Consider the following 20,368-nt stretch of genomic DNA (forward strand, 5'->3'; position numbering starts at 1 on the left):
GAAGACTCCAGTATTCGTGGGGATACTAGAGAATCAAAGTGCTCATTGGGACGATTTCGTGAAATTCAAGGATTCAGAATTAGCTAAAGCACGGTCGAGAATAAACAAGAAGAATTCTGAAAAAAAGGATAAGTTCCATAAGCTGGGGCCAGGTGGCTACGCGGTGGCAATGCCTAAGTGGGATAAGTCTGAGAAAGAGATGGAGGATGCAAGTGTCACTCCGGTTACTAAGAGCTGGCCCCCCAGGTGCAGGACTTGGTTCTATGCGCATGGGGGGGAGTTGGACACGAAGACAGGCAATGTTTCGACGAAGGCATGTCTGAACGGAGCCGACGATGCGCTACTTGTTGCAATAGAAGAGGCTCGATCGGGGGTGTTCCAGCCCAACAGAGAGAACGACGAGCTTACGCGTGCCCTGGGAAATCCTGAACACCCGGGAAGAACACGAGGCAAGGGCGCTCTTCCGTGGTATGAGGGGTGTTCGGACTGGAACGCCGACTACAGAACCCGTGCGAGAAAGAAGATTGCGGAGGAGAAGAAGAGGAAGATGGAGGAGGAGCAGAGGAAGCGGGACTATGAACGCCTTTAAGGCCTAGAAGCAAGTCAAGCGGAATTGGCAGCTAAATTCCAGCGGCAGCAGGAGCAGATCGACTCACTTAGCCAGCAAAGGGGGTCTCAGCAGGTGCAGCAGCTAGCGGATGATCCAGCATTGGATACCACCGCCCCATCCATGCCGAGAAGCAGCGTGGGTTCCGCCCCGGGCGACGCAGTGCTGGATAGATACCCCGTGGATGACATCACGGAGAACACTAACTGCGAGCTACACTTCAAAATGAAGAACATATCCATGAAGGTGGCGGACGCCGTTGCTTTTTCAAATTCCCCCGAGCCAACCTTCCATTGCAACCCGATTCCAGCGGGCTATGCTCATGTCTTGGTTGATGAGGTGGTGGACCCATATTCGGAGCTACAGCTTGACATTCCTGGAGGTGACGACGAGCACACATTGGGAGAGGCCATACATCATGTCATCCTATGGAGAAAGGATTGCATCATCTTTCGAAGGCCACCGACACCGCGTCACCCGACTCCTCGTCGAAGTCCGCCACCGAGTCAGCAGACTCCCGCTCCTCCAAGTCCACCAACGCGTGAGGCCACTCCTCCTCCTCCAAGTCCGGCAAAGTGTCAGGCCACTCCTCCTCCAAGTCCGACACAGCGTCAGACGTCCACTCCTCCTCCAAGTCCGGCACAACCTCAGACCATTGCAAGTCCGGCACAGCTTCAGGCCACTCCTCCTCGTCCAACTCAGCCCCGTCAGCCGTCTCCGCCGCCTCAGCAATCGCAGAAGAGACACCCCGCAGCTATGGTGCGTAGCGGTGCGAGTCGAGGTCATAGTACAGGAAGTACAGGCGGAGGCAAGCGATATAAATATGGTCCAAACCTCACTACTCCTCTTCCTGTGAGGGTTTACGACATGACCGAGGAGCAAACCAATGCCATAGTGCGGGCAGAACTCGGCGCCCATTTTGGACCGAAACCGCCACCGCCGCCAAGGGAGAAAGTGCCTGTGGAAGTAGTTGACCACTTCATTCGTATGGCTCAACCACCAGGTCCTAAGCCTGTTGACACAGACTATGAGCGCCACATCAGGAAGTTACATCGACAATGTCTACAGAAGGAGGCGAGCTCTAGCTCGAGCAAACAACAAGCAGCTGTCAAAAAATGCGGGAAAACCGTTGCCCAGCTGGGAAAACAGGCGGCGCAATTGACCCCCCCGCTTGTTGTGCCGCCAACAACACGTGACAGTACGCGCGCCCAATATTATTGTGGCCAAACAGTTTACGTTCCCGAGGTGGGCGATGTGGTAATAACCTAGGAGCATATAATGCAGGCTGAAGAACTCAAGATCACTGTTGGACAACTCCTCGAGATCGAGGACATGCCTGGGATTACAGAGGAGGAAATAAAACGGAAATATGTCCGGGGCCAACCTTTGGTCGAGCCAGAAGATGTCAACAAGCTCCCAACGAGAATGTATGAATTGCATCAATGGTACATGGACATTACCAAGAGATCCAATCGAGAGTCCCTCATGGTGTATGTCAAGAAGGATGATTACTACCATGAGAAAGCTGTGGCCGTTGAGTATCCTGAACTGTTTCAGTTATACAATCAAGACGCACTCGACAAATCTATCGTCAGTTGCTATTGTCTGTAAGTGATTTCTTTCTGTAATTTAAGTCTCAAGCTAGCTGTAGTGATCCTTTTGATCAATCATTACCTGTAATTATCCTCGCTATATTTTTTTCTGTGGTATTATGCAGGATGAAGATGTATGAAATGAGAAATGGTGGACGCTATGGCATTGGGTCCATTGACCCAAACACCGTTAATGAATACACATGGAAAATAAACAAGCATCAGGAAAAAGAGGTAGAGGACAGCATGCTACAGTTCTTGAAGCGCCTCAAATACAATGAAGATATACTACTTCCTTACAACTTCCAGTGAGTCACACTTTCTTGTACTACAAATTCTTTGTTTTTGCCTACTAGCTAGCTACATGTTTTTGCTTACATATGCCCGCTTAATTAAGACATGCAAACGTGTGTGCATGCAGATTTCACTGGATCTTGTGTATCATTAAAGTTGACATCGGAACAGTTGAAATACTGGACTCGCTACTTAAAAAACAAAGTGACTATAACATCTTGTTTGGGATAGTCAACAGGTAATTTCAATCATTATTAACTATATATCTCGGCCTATTTAGTAATTCGTCATTTCATGATATGAACTATTTAATAACCCCTTTATTTATTTTCTTTGTCGGCGGGCAGGGCTTGGCAAGGTTCATCAGCGTCACGGAAGGCGAATGGAAACCAAAGCTGAAATGGTTTCGATCCAAGGTAAGTAATTAAGTAGTACTAGCTAGCTAGCTAGCTAGCTGCCATCTCTTTAATTATCATGCTTGATTAATTATTATCTAATCAAATTAAATTCCATTCTCGTAATAAAGGCCCTGAAGCAGGCGCAGGGGACTGATCTGTGTGCATTCTGCGTTTGCGAGAACATTCGCAAGATGGCGTCCGAAAGGAGCAGATCTCAAAGACAGGAATGAGTACGCTTGTCAGAACACTATTCACAATTTTTACACCATTATCGATATCTAGTCACACAACTAATACACATACATATTGATCTCCTTCTTAACAGTTCAAAGAGGTGCGGGACAAGCTCCTAGAAACGGAGCGCGTAGAAGCACTTCAAGAGGAAATAGCGGGATTTTTGCTCGACCAGGTCATAAATCCGAAGGGAGAATACTATAACCCGCTACCGCCCCCATGAACCACTTTCAATTGTCATCGTGCTCCGAAGGCACCAATTAGGCTAATGCCACTGGCTCCGAAGGCAACATGCATATGTAGGAGAAATTGTATATAGCTATACATGTGTGTATGTGTGAATTAATATGGTTTGTGAGACATTGATGATATATATATGATTGGTTGTACTAGAAATTCTATTTATATATATATATATATATATATATATATATATATATGCATAACGTGTACAATGTGTAGTATCGTAAAATACCAGCAAACGAAAAAGAATTAAAATGGAAAACACAAAATTAAATGAAAAAGAAATCATAAAACCAAAAACCCACCAAACACTTTAGTACCGGTTGGTGTTACCAACCGGTACTAAAGGGCTCCCGGCCCCTGGAGCTGGCTCGTGCCACGTGGTTGCCCTTTAGCAAAGGTTCGTGCTGAACCGGTACTAAAGGGGGGGGGGGGGCTTTAGTGCCGAAACTTTCGTGCTGAACCGGTACTAAGGGCCTTACGAACCGGTGCTATTGCCCGGTTCTGCACTAGTGTAGCTACATATTTTTATTATTTTTTCCTCCGCAAAAAAAAGCTGCACATATTTTTTAGAATGCAGGAACAACATTTAAAATCCATTTTTATATAAATAAACATTTGTTTAATATGAGATGAATAATTACAGTGTACAATTATCAATTGTGTGTACGTGTGCTTTTTATATATACTGATCTGATTGCATACATGTGTCACTAAATAGTGCTCTTGAACTGGAGCAGGATGCTAAGTTTGCAGAGAAAGCTCAAGGCAAAATGTGCCGACTTGTAGAGCTTGGCATCTTTGCCGAGAGCTTCAACGTCTCGACAAACGAAATAAGTCTTTCGGCAAAGCACAGGCTCGGCCTGTCAGGTGGTGGCCACGTGGTTGTTTCCTATTTGTTTGCTTTGCCGAGAGTAGCCCTCAGCAGAGTAGTTGCTCGGAGTAGGTAGTTGGACCTGCCAGTCAGGTGGTGGACATGTGGTTGTTTGCTACTCGTTAGCTTTGCCAAGAGGGGCACTCGGCAATGGTGGACACGTGGTTGTTTGCTATTCGTTAGCTTTGCCAAGAGGGGCACTCGGCAAAGCATCAGCTCGACGTAGGACGTGGGACCCGCTTGACAGGTGGTGAACGCATGGCTGTTTGCTACTCATTAGCTTTGCTTATAGGGACTCTCGGTTGGCAAAGCATCCGCTCGGTGTAGGACGTGGGGCCCACCTGTCAGGTCGTGAAAACGTGGTTGTTCACTATTTGTTATTTTTTTCTCGGCAAAGATGGGCCACTCTTTGCCGAGTGCCCGTCGTTTGCTTCTCGGCAAAGTTATGTTTGCCTGAGAGGTGTATGCCCGTTGGCCTTTGCCGAGAACAATTCTCGGTAAAGACTTTGCCGAGTTGTTTTGGCCCTTTGCCGAGTGTTTCTGGCACTCGACGTAGGGTGTGATTCCAGTAGTGTGATCTTCACCTAGGTCATTTGAAATACTAGAATAGAAACTCTTCACCTAAACAGCCTCTGCACCAACAAGATGTACAAAGGCATCAAGGATGCACACAGCCAAGAAAAAATAAAAAGGAGAGAAAAAGAAAACAAAGACCCCGTTACGGTGATTGAAACTCGCAACAGCAGCAGTCTAACCACCACAGAAGACAACACCCGGGCCACGAAAGAAATTTTCCAAAAGCAACGCCTCCAAGAAGGAAACAATGCACAGACAAGGTCGTCGCCCAATCAAAGATCTTGAGTTTTCCCCTGGAAAGAATCCATCTTAGAGTTTTCCTTTATCTTTCTATCTCTTCTCCCTGTTTATCCGGAATGTACCTTTCTCCCTCTCGGTTGTGATCGCAACCGTATTCTCTGTAACGCTTACGAGGCGTCTCTCTTCCCCCAATCAATATATACGTGGGCATTCATGTTACGAGAGTTGAGACGCTTCTATCATCTTCCACACAACGAACCAAAGCAACAACCATCGCTGTAAGACAATAGGTTTGGGGGAACCGGCACAACCCTCTAGGGGTGGCCTATCACATATATATAATGAAGGGCTACAATGTTACATCATACGTACACATATACGGGAACTATATAATCTAACACCCTCCCTCAATCTTAGCCACTTCCTAAAGAATCTAGAAGGGTAAGATTACGCCGACAAGTCTCAAACTGTGGTAGCGGCAATGGCTTGGTGAAGATGTCTGCAAGTTGATCCTTGGAAGAGATGAACTTGATCTGTAGTTTCTTCTGAGATACACGTTCCCGTACAAAATGATAGTCAACTTCAATGTGTTTCTTTCGGGCATGAAATACCGGATTAGCAGACAGGTATGTAGCACCGATGTTGTCACCCCAAAGAATAGGAGACTGTGATTGAGATATACCCAATTCCTGAAGCAAAGACTGTATCTAGATAATTTCTGCAGTTGCATTAGCCAATACCTTATACTCAGCTTCAGTACTGCTACGCGAAACAGTAGCTTGTTTCCGAGCACTTCAGGTGATCAAGGTAGAACCAAAGAACACATCATAGCCCTCGTGGATCGCCTGTCATCCGGACTGCCAGCCCAGTCTGCATCAGAATAAGCCGAGATGACCCCAGAGGAGTTCGGTTGAATGTGCAAACCATAGGACAACATGAAGCAATATAGCGCAAAATGCGCTTAACCGCAGACCAATGAGTGTCCCGAGGTGCCTGAAGATACTGAAATACTCTATTGACAGCATAGGAAATATCCGGACGTGTGATCGTCAAGTACTGAAGCCCACCAACAATACTCCCATACTGTGTCGCATCAGCAGAAGTCAGAAGCTCACCATCTACAACAGTGATCTTGTCAGTGGTAGACATAGGTGTAGTAGTCGGTTTGCACTTAAGCATCCCATCCCGCTGCAACAAATCCAAAGCATACTTCTTCCGCATCATAACAAGACCATCAGAACCGGAAGCAACTTCCACGCCAAGGAAGTAGTGAAGCTTCCCAAGGTCTTTGACCGCAAAGTCAGCACCAAGAGACCGAACAAGAGCAGCAGCAGCCGATGGAGAGGAACTGACAAGTATAATATCATCCACATAGACCAGCAGATACATAGTAACTTCGGGCCTTTGTAGGAGAAATGATGAAGAGTAAGCAGCCGATGATGCGAAACCATGAGCACGAAGAGCTGTCGCAAGACGAGCATGCCAAGCACGAGGAGCCAGCTTCAGACCATAGAGTGCTTTGGTGAGACGACACAAATAATCAGGACGATCAGGATTAGAGAAACCAGGGGCTGCCGCATATAGGCCTCCTCATCCAATACACCATGGAGGAAAGCATTCTTCACATCAAGCTGACGAAGAGACCAACCCCGAGTAACTGCAAAAGAGAGAAGAAGCCTGATAGTAGTAGGTTTAACCACTGGATTGAAGGTGTCTTCATAGTCAAGACCATAACGCTGCCAAAAACCTCGGGCAATCAGCCGCGCCTTGTAGTGCTCAATAGACCCATCAGAATGCTTCTTCACTTCGAAAACCCATTTAGAGTCAATGACATTAACACGGGGTGGTGGCGGAACAAGAGTCCATGTCTTCTTACAAAGAAGAGCATGGTACTCCTGCTCCATGGCCTCTCTCCAATGAGGTATACTCGGAGCAGCTTGATACGTACGAGGCTCAGAGGCCGAATCCGCATGAGCAGTAGCCAGACATGCAGCCAACCAAGCAACAGTACCATCATGGCGCTGTTTGGGCTGAAAAACACCACTGCGGCTCCACGTATGTGGTCGTTGAGGAGCCGTGAGAGCCACAGGAGCCGGAGAGGGCTCAGTTGATACTGGACTGACCGACGACGGCGATGGTGACGGCGATGGAGACACCCCGGCCAGCGACTGAGATGCCTCAGCCAGCACAGGCGAGAGGGCGCCGAAGCCGGGTGAGCTCGGCCCAGGCGAGACCGGCGTGGCAGGCCGAGGGGGCGACGAGACTGGCGTGACAAGCCGAGGTGGCGAGGCCGGCCCAGAGGCCAGAGGCGCCGAGACGAGCGACGGAGGCACCAGGGGTGCCGAGACGGTTGGCAAGGGCGCTGAGGCGGACGGTCCAGGAGCTAGAGGCGCCAACGCAGGCGGCCCAGAGACCAGAGGCGCCGAGACGCACGACGTCGTTGGGTGATCGGTCGAACATGCATGGGCACGAGGACCGAGGCCATGCAGAGGCGCACCCTGACCGTCGTGAGCCGCTGGTGAGACCGACGAGGGAGGCGATGGCGCCTCCAAAATTTGAAAACGAGCCCCACGTCCAATGCCTGCACCATGATTAGGCAACAATATAGGAGAATATGCAACATCATCAAATTGGTCAGAGGCAACAGAGGATGAATGCATAGATGATGGTTCAGCAGTGGACACAGGAAGTTTGGCAAAGGGAAAAACATGCTCATCAAACACGACGTCCCGAGATATATAGACACGATGTGTGGGAACATGAAGACATTTGTAACCTTTATGAAGAGAGCTATAGCCAAGGAAGACACACTTCTTGGAACGAAACTCAAGCTTGCGCTTGTTATATGGACGAAGATGCGGCCAGCAAGCGCACCCAAAAACCTTGAAAAGGGTATAATCAGGTTTTTCATTAAGGAGAACCTCAATGGGAGTCTTCATGTTCAAAACACGAGTGGGAGTACAGTTTATGAGAAAGCATGCAGTGATGAAAGCATCACCCCAAAACCGAAACGGAACAGATGCATGGGCCAAAAGAGTAAGACCAGCTTCAACAATGTGACGATGCTTACGTTCTACTGAACCATTCTCCTGATGTGTATGTGGACATGCCAAACGGTGAGCGATCCCAAGCGATTGAAAGAAGGAACTGAGGTTGCGATACTCCCCCCCCCCCCCAGTTCGACTGGACATGAACAATTTTGTGCTTGAGACGGCGTTCAACATGTTTTTGAAACTAAAAAAAATGTCAAACACATCAGATTTATGTTTAATAAGATAAAGCCACCTAAAGCGACTATAAGCATCAACGAAACTGATATAATAATTGTGACCACTGACAGAAGTCTGAGCAGGACCCCATACATCTGAAAACACAAGTTCTAAAGGATGTTTCACCTCACGGCTGGACTCCAAAAAAGGAAGTTGATGACTCTTCCCCTACTGACAAGCATCACACACTGCTACATCTTTATTACTAGACAAGCTAGGAATCTCATGACGACGCAAAACATGAAGGACAATAGGTGTGGCCGGGTGACCAAGACGAGCATGCCACTGTGACGGAGAGACCCGAACTCCACTGAAAAGACGGGCGACGCCAGGATGCTCCAGACGATAGAGGCCCTGGCACAGCCATCCACTAAGAAGAATGTCCCTCGTGCCCCGATCCTTAATAAAAAGATCAAAAGGATGAAATTCACAAAGCACATTATTATCACGTGTGAGTTTAGGAACTGAAAGAAGATTACGTGTCACAGATGGACCTCTAAGAAATTGCGAAGCTGAAGAATCTTATTGGCATGTCTAGTGAGAAGAGATGCTTGACCAATATGAGAGATGTGCATACCTGCTCCATTGGCGGTGTGGATCTTGTCGGAGCCGTGATAGGGTCCACGAGTGTGAAGCTTCCCCATCCCGCTTGTCAGGTGCTCCGTCGCCCCAGAGTCCATGTACCAGTGGGGATCAATGGAGTAGGACTGAGTGTGTCCTTGTTGCTTCTGCGGCGCCGGACGATCCGCCATGGCAACCTGGCGGGCAAAGTTGCGTGTATCCTTGCCGTCATTGCCAAGACCAAGGAAGCTTCGCTGAAAGCGTTTGTGACACTTGGAGGACCAGTGCCCCTCAATGCCACACAACTGACACACGCGTCGACCACCGTCCCCTGGTAAGGTTGCAGACGCGGGGGGAGCCGACGATGACGAAGCCGGGGGCGGCCCCTTGGACGAGCTGCGGCCACCCTTAGTGGCGGCGTTCGTGGAGAGGGAGCCGTGACTGGCCTTGGAGCGGCGCGCCTCGACGCGCTGCTCGGTGAGGAGAAGACGGGAGTAGACCTCATGTGCCATCATGGGAGTCGAGTTGCCATGCTCGTTGATAATCTCAACCAAAGCATCATACTCCTCGTCGAGCCCGTTGACGATGAAGGAGTTGAACTCGGAGTCGGTGAGCGGCTGTCCAATGGAGGCCAACATGTCAGCAAGGCCCTTGACCTTGTTGTAGAACTCCGTGGCCATGGAGTCAAGCTTCTTGCACTCGCCAAGCTGACGACGAAGCGCAGAGACACGGGCCTGAGACTGCGCCGCAAATGAGCGCTCAAGGATGGTCCAGGCCTCATGAGACATCTTGGCGAAGACAACAAGCCCGACGACAGCCGGAGAGAGCGGCCCCTGGATGGAGGGGAGGTTCGCCTGGTCCTGTCCCGTCCGAACACGGTGAGCCGGATTGTAGACCGGACCGTGCACGCTGTCCACCAGCGCGGGGGGCAAGGGAGAGAGCCGTCGACGTAGCCAAGCAGGTAATGGCTCCCAAGGAGCGGAAGAACCTGCGGCCGCCAGAAGATGTAGTTGTCGGATGACAACTTGATGGTGATAAGATGGCCAAAGTGAAACGGCGGCGGCGGCGATGATCCCGTCGAGGAGATGGCCTGGGATGATGGCACCATAAAGGCCGTCAGCGTAACCGGGGACGCGGCCGGAGGAATAAAGGGCGCGGGGGAAGATGGCGCTGCAGCCGGGCCCGACGCCGACAACCCCGCCATCAAGGCGGACTCTGGCGCCACCGGCGGTAGCGGCGGGATAGCACACACAAAAGAGGAGGCGGACGACGCAGCCGCGGTGTGCACCGCGAGCTCGCGCCCGAACGATGAGGGCGCCGGCGGAGTCGAGAAGAAGGAGCCTACGCTTCGGGTCCCGATCGGGGCCGGCACAGCAGCGGCGTCTAGCGGGAGGGACAACAGCGCCGCGAGGGAGGCCGGTAGGAACCCCGCGGTGGTGGAACCAGACGTGGCGGCGCTCGACATGGCGGCGGCGCGATCGGGAGGAGCGGCGGTGAAGACGGCGGCGGCAGCGGTGCAGGTATTAGGGTTTTAGCGGAAACGATCGTAACCTAGCGTGATACCATGTAAGACAATAGGTTTGGGGGAACCGGCACAACCCTCTAAGGGTGGCCTATCACATATATATAATGAAGGGGTACAATGTTACATTATACATACACATATACGGGAACTATACAATCTAACAATCGCCAATGAATAGACTAATAGATTGAAAGGATCAAACCTGTAAACACATGAATAAAGACGAAAGAAAACTGGATTCAACAGATCCAGTGAAGTCTAGCACCGATTGAATCCCGCGAGATCTAACGGCGACACACCTCAACATGCTCTCTGATGACGCTAGACGGACCATCGGGACAAGGATCGAACATGGGAGACATTATTCCTATAGATGGACATCGCCGCTGCCACACACAGTCCCAACCAAGATGATGTATCTAACAGGAATGGGAGCGGGGTCCATTTCACCGACGGCGGGCAGAGATCCTCCACACCTTCATCGCCGAAAGCCATCAGAGGAAGGGTGGACCGGTGGCAGTGCCGACGGGAGGAGGAGCAAACCCAATTGCTTGGGAGCCTTTTCTATGTTTACGAGATTGAGTTATGATCACATCAATTGTCCATAATTCTAATGTCTTGCCCTACGAAGTAAATGAAAATAAAGTGTGAGAGATAGTATGTATTTACCTATTAGTCTTTGAAGTGTGGTAGTACTGACCCCTAAGATTTTGGCTGCTGGTGTCGGTCGCCGGTGGGTGGCGAAGTCGGCAGCGGCCATGTATAAACAAATTCCTGGTTTCATTTCTGGCCCACGCCAACCATGCATTGCTCCAGCTGCTAACGGTTACACTAAAGAGTATAGACCCACGTTCAAGAAATGGGAGGGAAAACGATTCGTGACACCAAATGGTAGAGTGCATTGCGCCAAAAATGCTACACCTATGAACTGTTTACGAAAAGCTACGTAAACCGTCCATCCAAAACCAATCAGCCCCCCTGATTTTCAATGCATGGGGCCATCTTCTTTTTCTTTTCCAATCAAACGTTTCCACCTAAGCCTGTTGATAAGGCACGTAGATTTACGTAGGTGTAGCGTTGTCCGCATTGCGCTCATTAACTTGTCTTTCTCATCACCGACAGTTTTACTTGGCCCCTGTTGCTTGATTGACCCGGCCTCCCATATTTCTCCTTATACACTCATCTCTTTCTCGCCGGGCTAGCTCTCTCTTTCTCGCCTCGCCTCCCAGGGACGCTGCAGGCCGCAGCCCCAAGCCCCTGGTACCTGGAGCAGCATCGCAACCATGGCAAGAAGCTTCGACATGAGCACCATCGCAACCATGGCCAGATTCTGGTGGTCGCTCCTACTCCTGTGGCTCTGCTGCCTTCTTCTCTCTCCGGTGGACTCGTCGCCGGTTGCCATCACGCACCTGCCTGGCTTCGACGGGCCCCTCCCATTCTCCCTCGAAACCGGGTACCGCATGATCCATCTTTTTTCCCTTGGGCAACCACGTATATATATGCTTGCAACACGTATGCTCTTTGTCGGGTTTTCTTCAAGTGAGGCCGGTGTTCATTTTATGTAAATCTAAATCTAACAAGCGGCGGCTGCAGGTATGTGGAGGTGGACGAAAGCAATGGCGTGCACCTTTTCTACTACTTCATCGAGTCGGAGAAGGACCCCACCAAAGATCCGCTGGTGCTGTGGATGCAGGGTGGACCAGGCTGCTCCAGCCTCTCTGGCATTCTCTACGAGATGGGTAATTCACCAGCTACTATTCCATAAGAAAAAAGTCAAGCTAGCTTCTGACAGGTCTCGCAATTCTCACATATGCAACACTTCCAGGCATGGTAAAAGTGCTACTAATAAAATCATCAGGCTTGATTATTATACCATTTGAAACAAGAAGGGAAATCACAATCATATTTAATCAAGCTCGACTATTTAATACCTCCTCCATAACTTAATATAAGACGTTATTTGACACTATGATACTGTGGAAAACTGTCTTACATATTAATGATAAGATGTTGAAGCGTGCAATTTGCAAGACAACTCGTTGATAATCAATTATGCATGTACGTACAGGGCCCTTCCGGTTTGACGTCCAAGGGTACAGAGGTGGACTCCCTACTTTGCTGTACCGACCGGAGACATGGACCAAGGTGTTGAGCCAATCTTTCCCTTGAATCATAATATTTGTAAAAGAAATGAAGAATACAAAAAGGTCTGGTAGCTCCAGGGACTCCCGGCACCCCCTTAGACTAGCCACAATGGGAGTAACTTAACTAGTAACATCACACATTTCAATACAAGATTGCTTATATGACAGCTAATTAATGAGGAGAGAGGGGTTTGTGGTAACTTAGATAGTTACTGTAACATCACACATTTCAATGCATCATGAGTCTATAGCCTAATAAATAAACTCTTTCATGATACCACTCATATGTTACTACCCACTATGGAGGTAGTAACATAGGCTAATAACATCGGCAAGTTACTACTCTACGTTACTCCCCACTGTGAGCAGTCTTATTAGATTGTCGGTACTGTTAGGGCATGTGCAGTGCGTGTGTGCGCGCGCTGGACTGGGTGCCGCTCCGTGGCCGTGGCGAGCCCGTGGTAGGGTATGCGTGTGTGCATGCACTCATCGTGTGTAAGTACGTCTAGGTAGCTAGTGGACTCCGGGGTGACCGTGGAGATCGTTGCGGCTCGCCGCGACCCGTGCTTGTGCATGCACGTGGTGGATGCGGCCAGAGCGGGCGGATCGGGCACCTGGCTGGATAGGAGGCGTGGGGATCATGCCCCAACGCCGGCCCAGATCGATATAAATGCCCCGTGATGATCATTGTAATTGCCGTGGTGACAGAGTTCGGGCTCTAGGAAGAAAATTTGTTGTTCGTGCGGAAGGCCTTCGAGCGCCGGAAACACCTATGTCCACTATGCCCTTTTCTTCTTCCTTCTTCTCCTTTCTTGGTTTGAGGCAGAGAGAGAGAGCGACACATGTGAAAGAGCTAGGGATAGCAAGGGTTAAACCCCAAGAATTGGCATCAGAGCTTCTGGAGGATTCTGCCGGTGGTTATGGCGATTGTCCCGCATGGTAGCGGTGGGGGCGCGATGTCGTTCTCGATGCCGATGCTCACGCCAAACAATTACACGGTGTGGGAAATCAACGCAGAGGCTATTCTCGATGCCCAGAGTCTGTCGTTGGCAGTGTCGCCAGCCAGCGAAGCGGCGGTCGACGACAAGAAGAACAAGGTGGCTAGTCCGATGCTGTTCGGCGCGTTCTCTGAGGATATCCTGATGCAGGTCTCGATGAAGAAGACGGTGGCGCAGGTGTGGACCAGCCTCAAGACTCGCTTTGTCAAAGCCAAGCGGGTTAGGGCGGCGTGGATGTCCACCTTTCGCGGCAAGTTTGAGTGGCTGCACATGACGGATGGGGAGACTCTGGACGCGTTCGCTGGGAAGATTTGCTACATGGCGGCACACTACACAGTGCTAGGGTCGACTCTGGATGACCTGACGATGGTGAAGAAGTTGCTGGAGTTGGTCCCCGACTTCTTGCACTCCGTCGTCGCTGGGATGGAACAATTATGCGAGGTGGAGAAGATGTCGTTCGAGGAGGCTTTGAGCCGCCTGAAGGCGTTCGACAAGAGGATTTGTCGGGGCGCACAGGCCGGCGGCGAGCGGGGTTGATGAGTAGCTGATGCTCATGGCGGCTCAGTGGGTGGCACGGAACCGTCAGCATGGCGGCGGCTTTGACGACGACGACGACGACAGCAGCAGCACAGCGTCGGGCGGCGGAGGAAAGTAGCGCGGTTGGTGCTACAACTGCGGCCAAGACGGACACTTCCGGTGGGACTGCACGAAGCTGAAGAAGTTGGATGAGGTGGAGAAGGCCCTCCTCGCCGACATCAACGTCGAGGTCCTGGCCCTCCTATAGTCATGGCTTGGGGAGTGACTATTAGGAATAAGCCACGACGAGCATGTGCAGTGCGTGGGTGCGCACGCGCTGGGCGTGTCGGGTGTCGGTCCGTGGCCATTGTTGGGGCAGACTAACCCTTCTCGGCGACGAACCCCGAGCGTCCTCGTGGTGACACAAACACCAGACAGAGTCAGACGAAGGAGACACCATAATTTTCCCTGCGGCGAATGCCGCGGTGCATGAACGCCTCGAACACATACATGGAAGTACACACATAGTACTACTCAGAGGAGTTCTGCTGCCGGCCAGGCGCATACCACGGTCCTGACAGAGACTTTTTTTTAGAAAAGGAGGATGTACCCCCGGCCTCTGCTGGACGATGCATGCAACCATATTATTAATTATTCACAAAGACCATACAAAGTGATACATCAATAAGTCTGAAGTCACCATCTTGGCAAACGCTGTTACTACTCCTATCCTCTTAATGAAGGTGTGCCGAATGTCCGGGCCAAATACCAAACAGACATTGCACCAAACTAACATCTATAGCCGGGTGTCCCATCCAAGCCACTACCTGGATTGGGTCCCACACCGGTCTGGCACACTCCCAGTGAGCACCGCACGCTGCAAGGGCCATCACCTTCATCTTCCATCGGTCAATCCTCAGAGCAGAATTGATGCACCAACCTTGCCAGGCTTCTCTGCCATCAACGCCACCATGACGCCAGACAACTTCCTCTTCCTACGCGAGTCCATCCTGATAGAGACTGCATCCACCTCATCTCTCCGCGCACACACGCACCTGGAGACTACATCTCTCCTCAAGCACCTCACTTCTGGCATCACAGCTGGGTAAACTTTAGAGCTTTGCTACAGTTACGGACTCAAACTTGCGGACAAGAACCTACAGGCTGACATGGGAACCGTTGACTGGAAAGCAGATGGCCCCACACTTAAAATCAGGAGGTGGTGGGAGATTACGAGGGGGACACATAATCCCGTAAGCTTCCGCCGTGACTTATTGTCCGTAAGTCTAGGATTTTCGGTAAACTTTATATAGCACACCCACGCACACAGTCCAGTGATCACACACACCACTAAGGGGGTGTTTGGTTGAGAAGTCCTAGGACTTTTTCTAGTCCCAGGGAGTAATCGAAAAAGACTCTCTAGTAAAGTCTTTTTCTAGTCCCTGTAAAAAAAATCCCTCCCGTTTGGTTCCTAGGGATTTTTTAGGGACTTTTTCTAGTCTCTGGGACTAAAAAGTCCCTGAACCAAACACCCCCTAACTCACGCACGCATGGACCACACCGGCTACTTGCACATGACCCGGCCACTAACCAGCTAACTACATGCACGCACTAATTAAGTCCACTAACGCACAACTCGGCTAGCACACACACATGCAGTTAACAACCAGCCTACGGTCCGGCAGCTTCGCCACTGCTCGGTAGCACCACGCGCCCGGCCACACGCCCGAATCTTCCATGTCAAGATTATCTCTAACAGCCGTGTCGAGCCCATGGTGAGGTGTGCGTGTGTGCGTGCACTCATCGCGTGGAAGTAGGTCTAGGCAGTTAGTGGATCCTGGGTTGAGCGTCGAGATAGTTGTGGACTCGCCGCTACCCGTGTGTGTACGTGCGCGTGGTGGGCGTGGGCAGAGCGGGAAGATCAATGCCCCAGTGCCGGCCCATGTATAAAAGCCCCGTGATGATCGTTGTAATTGTTGTGGAGACAGAGTTCGAGCTCTGGGAAGAAAATTTGCCGTTGGTGCGGCGGACGTTCGAGTGCGGGAAACACCAGTGTCCGCCGTGCTGTATTCTTCTTCCTTCTTCTCCTTCCTCGGTTTGAGCCAGAGAGAGAGAGCGAAACGTGTGAGAGAGCTAGGGCTAGCAATGGTTAAACCCCAACAGATTCCCGCTGAGATCACCAGCTCATTCACAGCATAAGTCAGACATTAGTACACTAGGTTCATGGCCACTGTTCCCGACCAGCTTGTCTCCACAAGCTAATATGGCAAAGGCGACTTGTTTCGTCAACTCTTTCACTCATCCCGTTATGTCAATCTCCTCTATTCTACATTTTTCTCTGTTCTTTTTTTGAATGGAGAGAGAGAAGGTGAGGAGAGAGAGAGTCTTTCTTTCTGTCAGCCCGTGTGAGAGAGAGGAATGGAATGAGAGAGAGGAGAGAGAAGCTGTGAGAGAGAAGAGAGAGAAAATAACTTTTTTTCCATGAGAGAGCGACAGGAGTTCGGGAGAAAGATAAGGAGTGCTTTCTTTTTGTGAGACGTGTGTGACCGAGATAAATGCCAGAAGAGAATTGTTTTCCGAGGAAGAGAGCAAGGGTGAATGTTGGGAGGAGAGAGATTGTTTTCACTGTCACTGTTCATGTAGGCCTGGTAATGCTCCTAGACTTGTTATGCACGGACGGTGGTGATAGAAGTGAGTCCAGACACCCGGGTCCTAAAAATTCATTCTCGCGAAGAATGTGCCAAAATATTCGCATCCTGTAAGAAAACTCATCTTTGGCTGACGTGTTACATGATTTTGCAGGTCAGCAATATAATCTTTATTGATAGTCCTATTGGCTCTGGGTTCTCATACGCCACGTCGGAAGAAGGGTTTAAATCTAGTGATAGCAAGGCGGTTAAAATGCTAGTCGTTTTCCTCAAAAAGGTTATGACCCTTCTGCTTTTCACACGGTACATTATGGTTTGTGAAAAAGCTACTTGAGCTTTTTCTTTGTTTGGCATCATACCTAACTACACTTGTAACTTTGTTAGGCATCATATACCTAACTACACTTGTAATTTTGTTAGACATCACACCTAACTATACTTGTAACTCATAAGTTCTCTTTAGATTCTAGCATGTTTGTAAATTTCAACCAGAAAACTAATATGTTCACACATCACACTCCAAATTATACTTGATGGTTCTTTGAAAAAACCTATGCTTAATGGGCTGAATATCTTCAACTATTTTGAGCCCTAATGATCAACAGATGAGATGTTTAATGATTCTCGGGAGCTATTACCGTATTAGATATGTACCTTTATGGGAAAAACTTGGAGGCAACTTAAGCCGGCAAAGGCCAGTATGAACATATTTTCAGTTTTTGGAGAAAGCAGTACCGGATATAACACAACAGCTACAAAATTAAGCGCGCGCGCGCGCACACACACACACACAGAGAGAGAGAGAGAGAGAGAGAGAGCGGAGAAGGATGGGGGAGGGGGAGATGGCAGGAGGGGAGGGGGAGGTGGCGGCTGTGACTAGGGTTTCTTCCTGGGCCGTCACGGGAGCAACACGGGAGTCTCATTGCCACAAGCATGGATAAAATATGCTAACTTCAAGCATTGATCTATCAGAGGATAACTTAGTCACGGGAGTTAACGTTCTTCAAATTTACAGTCATCGTATGAGCCCAACAAATTCATTCAGCTGCATATTTCCTTCCCCTGTTATGCCCAATTGAGCTTCTTTGTAACGTGGGAATCAAATTTTTAATGTCAAATTCCTTTTTTATTAAATTTTTGCCTTGCAAATAAGTTATTAATTAATTGTGTGGCAGGATTGATTATTATTTTTCTCAGTCAAAAGAAAGAGAACCTGAGATTAGTGTAATACTTCATTCATCTGGGCCGCGCCCTATGATCTAACCAAAACTAATTAGAGTTGAATTTTAATTATATGCTATGAGAAAAAGAGATCAATATTCAATCTCTATATATGCTTTCACATATATTCTAATTTATCCTTCTATATGCAGTGGTTGCATGAGCACCCCCAGTTCCTCTCAAACCCACTTTATATTGGTGGTGAATCATATTGTGGTATGATCGTACCCACTCTTGCCCTGGAAATCCACATATCAAGTAAGACTCTTTATACTTATCTTGAGATGATGGACTGCTGCTCTGGAGTACAGTTCCCCATTCAATCTTAAAAAGTGAACACATAAAATTTAAACCTAATAGTAGAATAGTTGAGTAATAAATCTAGTCATACAAGACTTCGCTTACTTCAGTTAAGTCTAAGACTTCGCTTTATACAAAATGATATGTAGTAACTAAATCCAAACCAGCTATTTGGTACATACATAAATATTGTAGAAATGAGTTGCACAATGGAAAGACATTTGTAGCATGACACTACTAATCAATATTTCAGGGTTTTTTGCGGATGGATATTTCAGGTTTTACTTCTTCTTAGTGGGCTTTGAGTCTTTTGTTGGACCAAATTGTACCAATAATAAACTGATTTTGCCGTACACAATACATCTCACTATTTTCTTATATATCTATTGATGTTGCCCCTAATACACTAGTGCAGAACCGGGCAATAGCACCGGTTCGTAAGGCCCTTTAGTGCCGGTTTAGGAACCGGCACTATTATTTCGGCACTAAAGCCCCCCCCCCCCCCCCCCCCTTTAGTACCGGTTCAGCACGAACCGGTGCTAAAGGGAAACCACGTGGCACGAGCCAGCTCCGGGGGCCGGGAGCCCTTTAGTACCGGTTGGTAACACCAACCGGTACTAAAATGTTTGGGGGGTTTTTGGTTTTATGATTTTTTTTCATTTAATTTTGTGTTTTCCATTTTAATTCTTTTTCGTTTGCTGGTATTTTACGATACTACACATTGTACACGTTATGCATATATATATATATATATATATATATATATATATATATATATATATATAAATAGAATTTCTAGTAGAACCAATCATATATATATCATCAATGTCTCACAAACCACCATATTAATTTACACATACACACATGTATAGCTATATACAATTTCTCCTACATATGCATGTTGCCTTCGGAGCCTGTGGCATTAGCCTAATTGGTGCCTTCGGAGCACGATGACAATTGGAAGTGGTTCATGGGGGCGGTAGCGGGTAATAGTATTCTCCCTTCGGATTTATGACCTGGTCGAGCAAAAATCCCGCTATTTCCTCATGAAGTGCTTCTACGCGCTCCGTTTCTAGGAGCTTGTCCCGCACCTCTTTGAACTGTTAAGAAGGAGATCAATATGTATGTGTATTAGTTGTGTGACTAGATATCGATAATGGTGTAAAAATTGTGAATAGTGTTCTGACAAGCGTACTCATTCCTGTCTTTGAGATCTGCTCCTTTCGGACGCCATCATGCGAATGTTCTCGCAAACGCAGAATGCACACAGATCAGTCCCCTGCGCCTGCTTCAGGGCCTTTATTACGAGAATGTAATTTAATTTGATCAGATAATAATTAATCAAGCATGATAATTAAAGAGATGGCAGCTAGCTAGCTAGCTAGCTAGTACTACTTAATTACTTACCTTGGATCGAAACCATTTCAGCTTTGGTTTCCATTCGCCTTCCATGACGCTGATGAACCTTGCCAAGCCCTGCCCGCCGACAAAGAAAATGAATAAAGGGGTTATTAAATAGTTCATATCATGAAATGACGAATTACTAAATAGGCCAAGATATATAGTTAATAATGATTGAAATTACCTGTTGACTATCCCAAACAAGATGTTATAGTCACTTTGTTTTTTAAGTAGCGAGTCCAGTATTTCAACTGTTCCGGGGTCAACTTTAATGATACACAAGATCCAGTGAAATCTGCATGCACACATGTTTGCATGTCTTAATTAAGCGGGCATATGTAAGCAAAAACATGTAGCTAGCTAGTAGGCAAAAACAAAGAATTTGTAGTACAAGAAAGTGTGACTCACTGGAAGTTGTAAGGAAGTAGTATATCTTCATTGTATTTGAGGCGCTTCAAGAACTGTAGCATGCTGTCCTCTACCTCTTTTTCCTGATGCTTGTTTATTTTCCATGTGTATTCATTAACGGTGTTTGGGTCAATGGACCCAATGCCATAGCGTCCACCATTTCTCATTGTAGCGGAGCACGATGACAATTGGAAGTGGTTCATGACCTGGTCAATGGGGGCGGTAGCGGGTAATAGTATTCTCCCTTCGGATTTATGACCTGGTCGAGCAAAAATCCCGCTATTTCCTCTTGAAGTGCTTCTATGCGCTCCGTTTCTAG

At 48.4% G+C, this 20,368-nt stretch overlaps 1 protein-coding gene across 1 annotated transcript; it reads left to right on the plus strand.

Moving 5' to 3' along the window:
- The first annotated feature begins 11,422 nt into the window (after positions 1-11,422).
- LOC147956690 (serine carboxypeptidase-like 18) lies at positions 11,423-18,743 on the plus strand. The gene is made up of 5 exons (XM_087537501.1): positions 11,423-11,866; positions 12,007-12,152; positions 12,482-12,558; positions 16,874-16,996; positions 18,093-18,743. Exons 1-5 carry the CDS (start codon positions 11,697-11,699, stop codon positions 18,267-18,269), a joined length of 693 nt encoding a protein of 230 aa, XP_087393627.1. The 5' UTR covers positions 11,423-11,696; the 3' UTR covers positions 18,270-18,743.
- Positions 18,744-20,368: the final 1,625 nt, after the last annotated feature.

The sequence above is a fragment of the Triticum urartu genome, chromosome 7A (assembly GCF_056163025.1).
Source record: "Triticum urartu cultivar PI428250 chromosome 7A, HENAU_Tu73, whole genome shotgun sequence".
Classification (NCBI taxonomy): Eukaryota; Viridiplantae; Streptophyta; class Magnoliopsida; order Poales; family Poaceae; genus Triticum; species Triticum urartu.

Coding starts and splice junctions, on each gene's coding strand:
- LOC147956690 (XM_087537501.1), top strand. CDS start 11,697: ATGGCAAGAAGCTTCGACATGAGCACCATCGCAACCATGGCCAGATTC. Junction 11,867..12,006: donor CCATTCTCCCTCGAAACCGG/GTACCGCATGAT, acceptor CGGCGGCTGCAG/GTATGTGGAGGTGGACGAAA. Junction 16,997..18,092: donor TAGTCGTTTTCCTCAAAAAG/GTTATGACCCTT, acceptor TTCTATATGCAG/TGGTTGCATGAGCACCCCCA.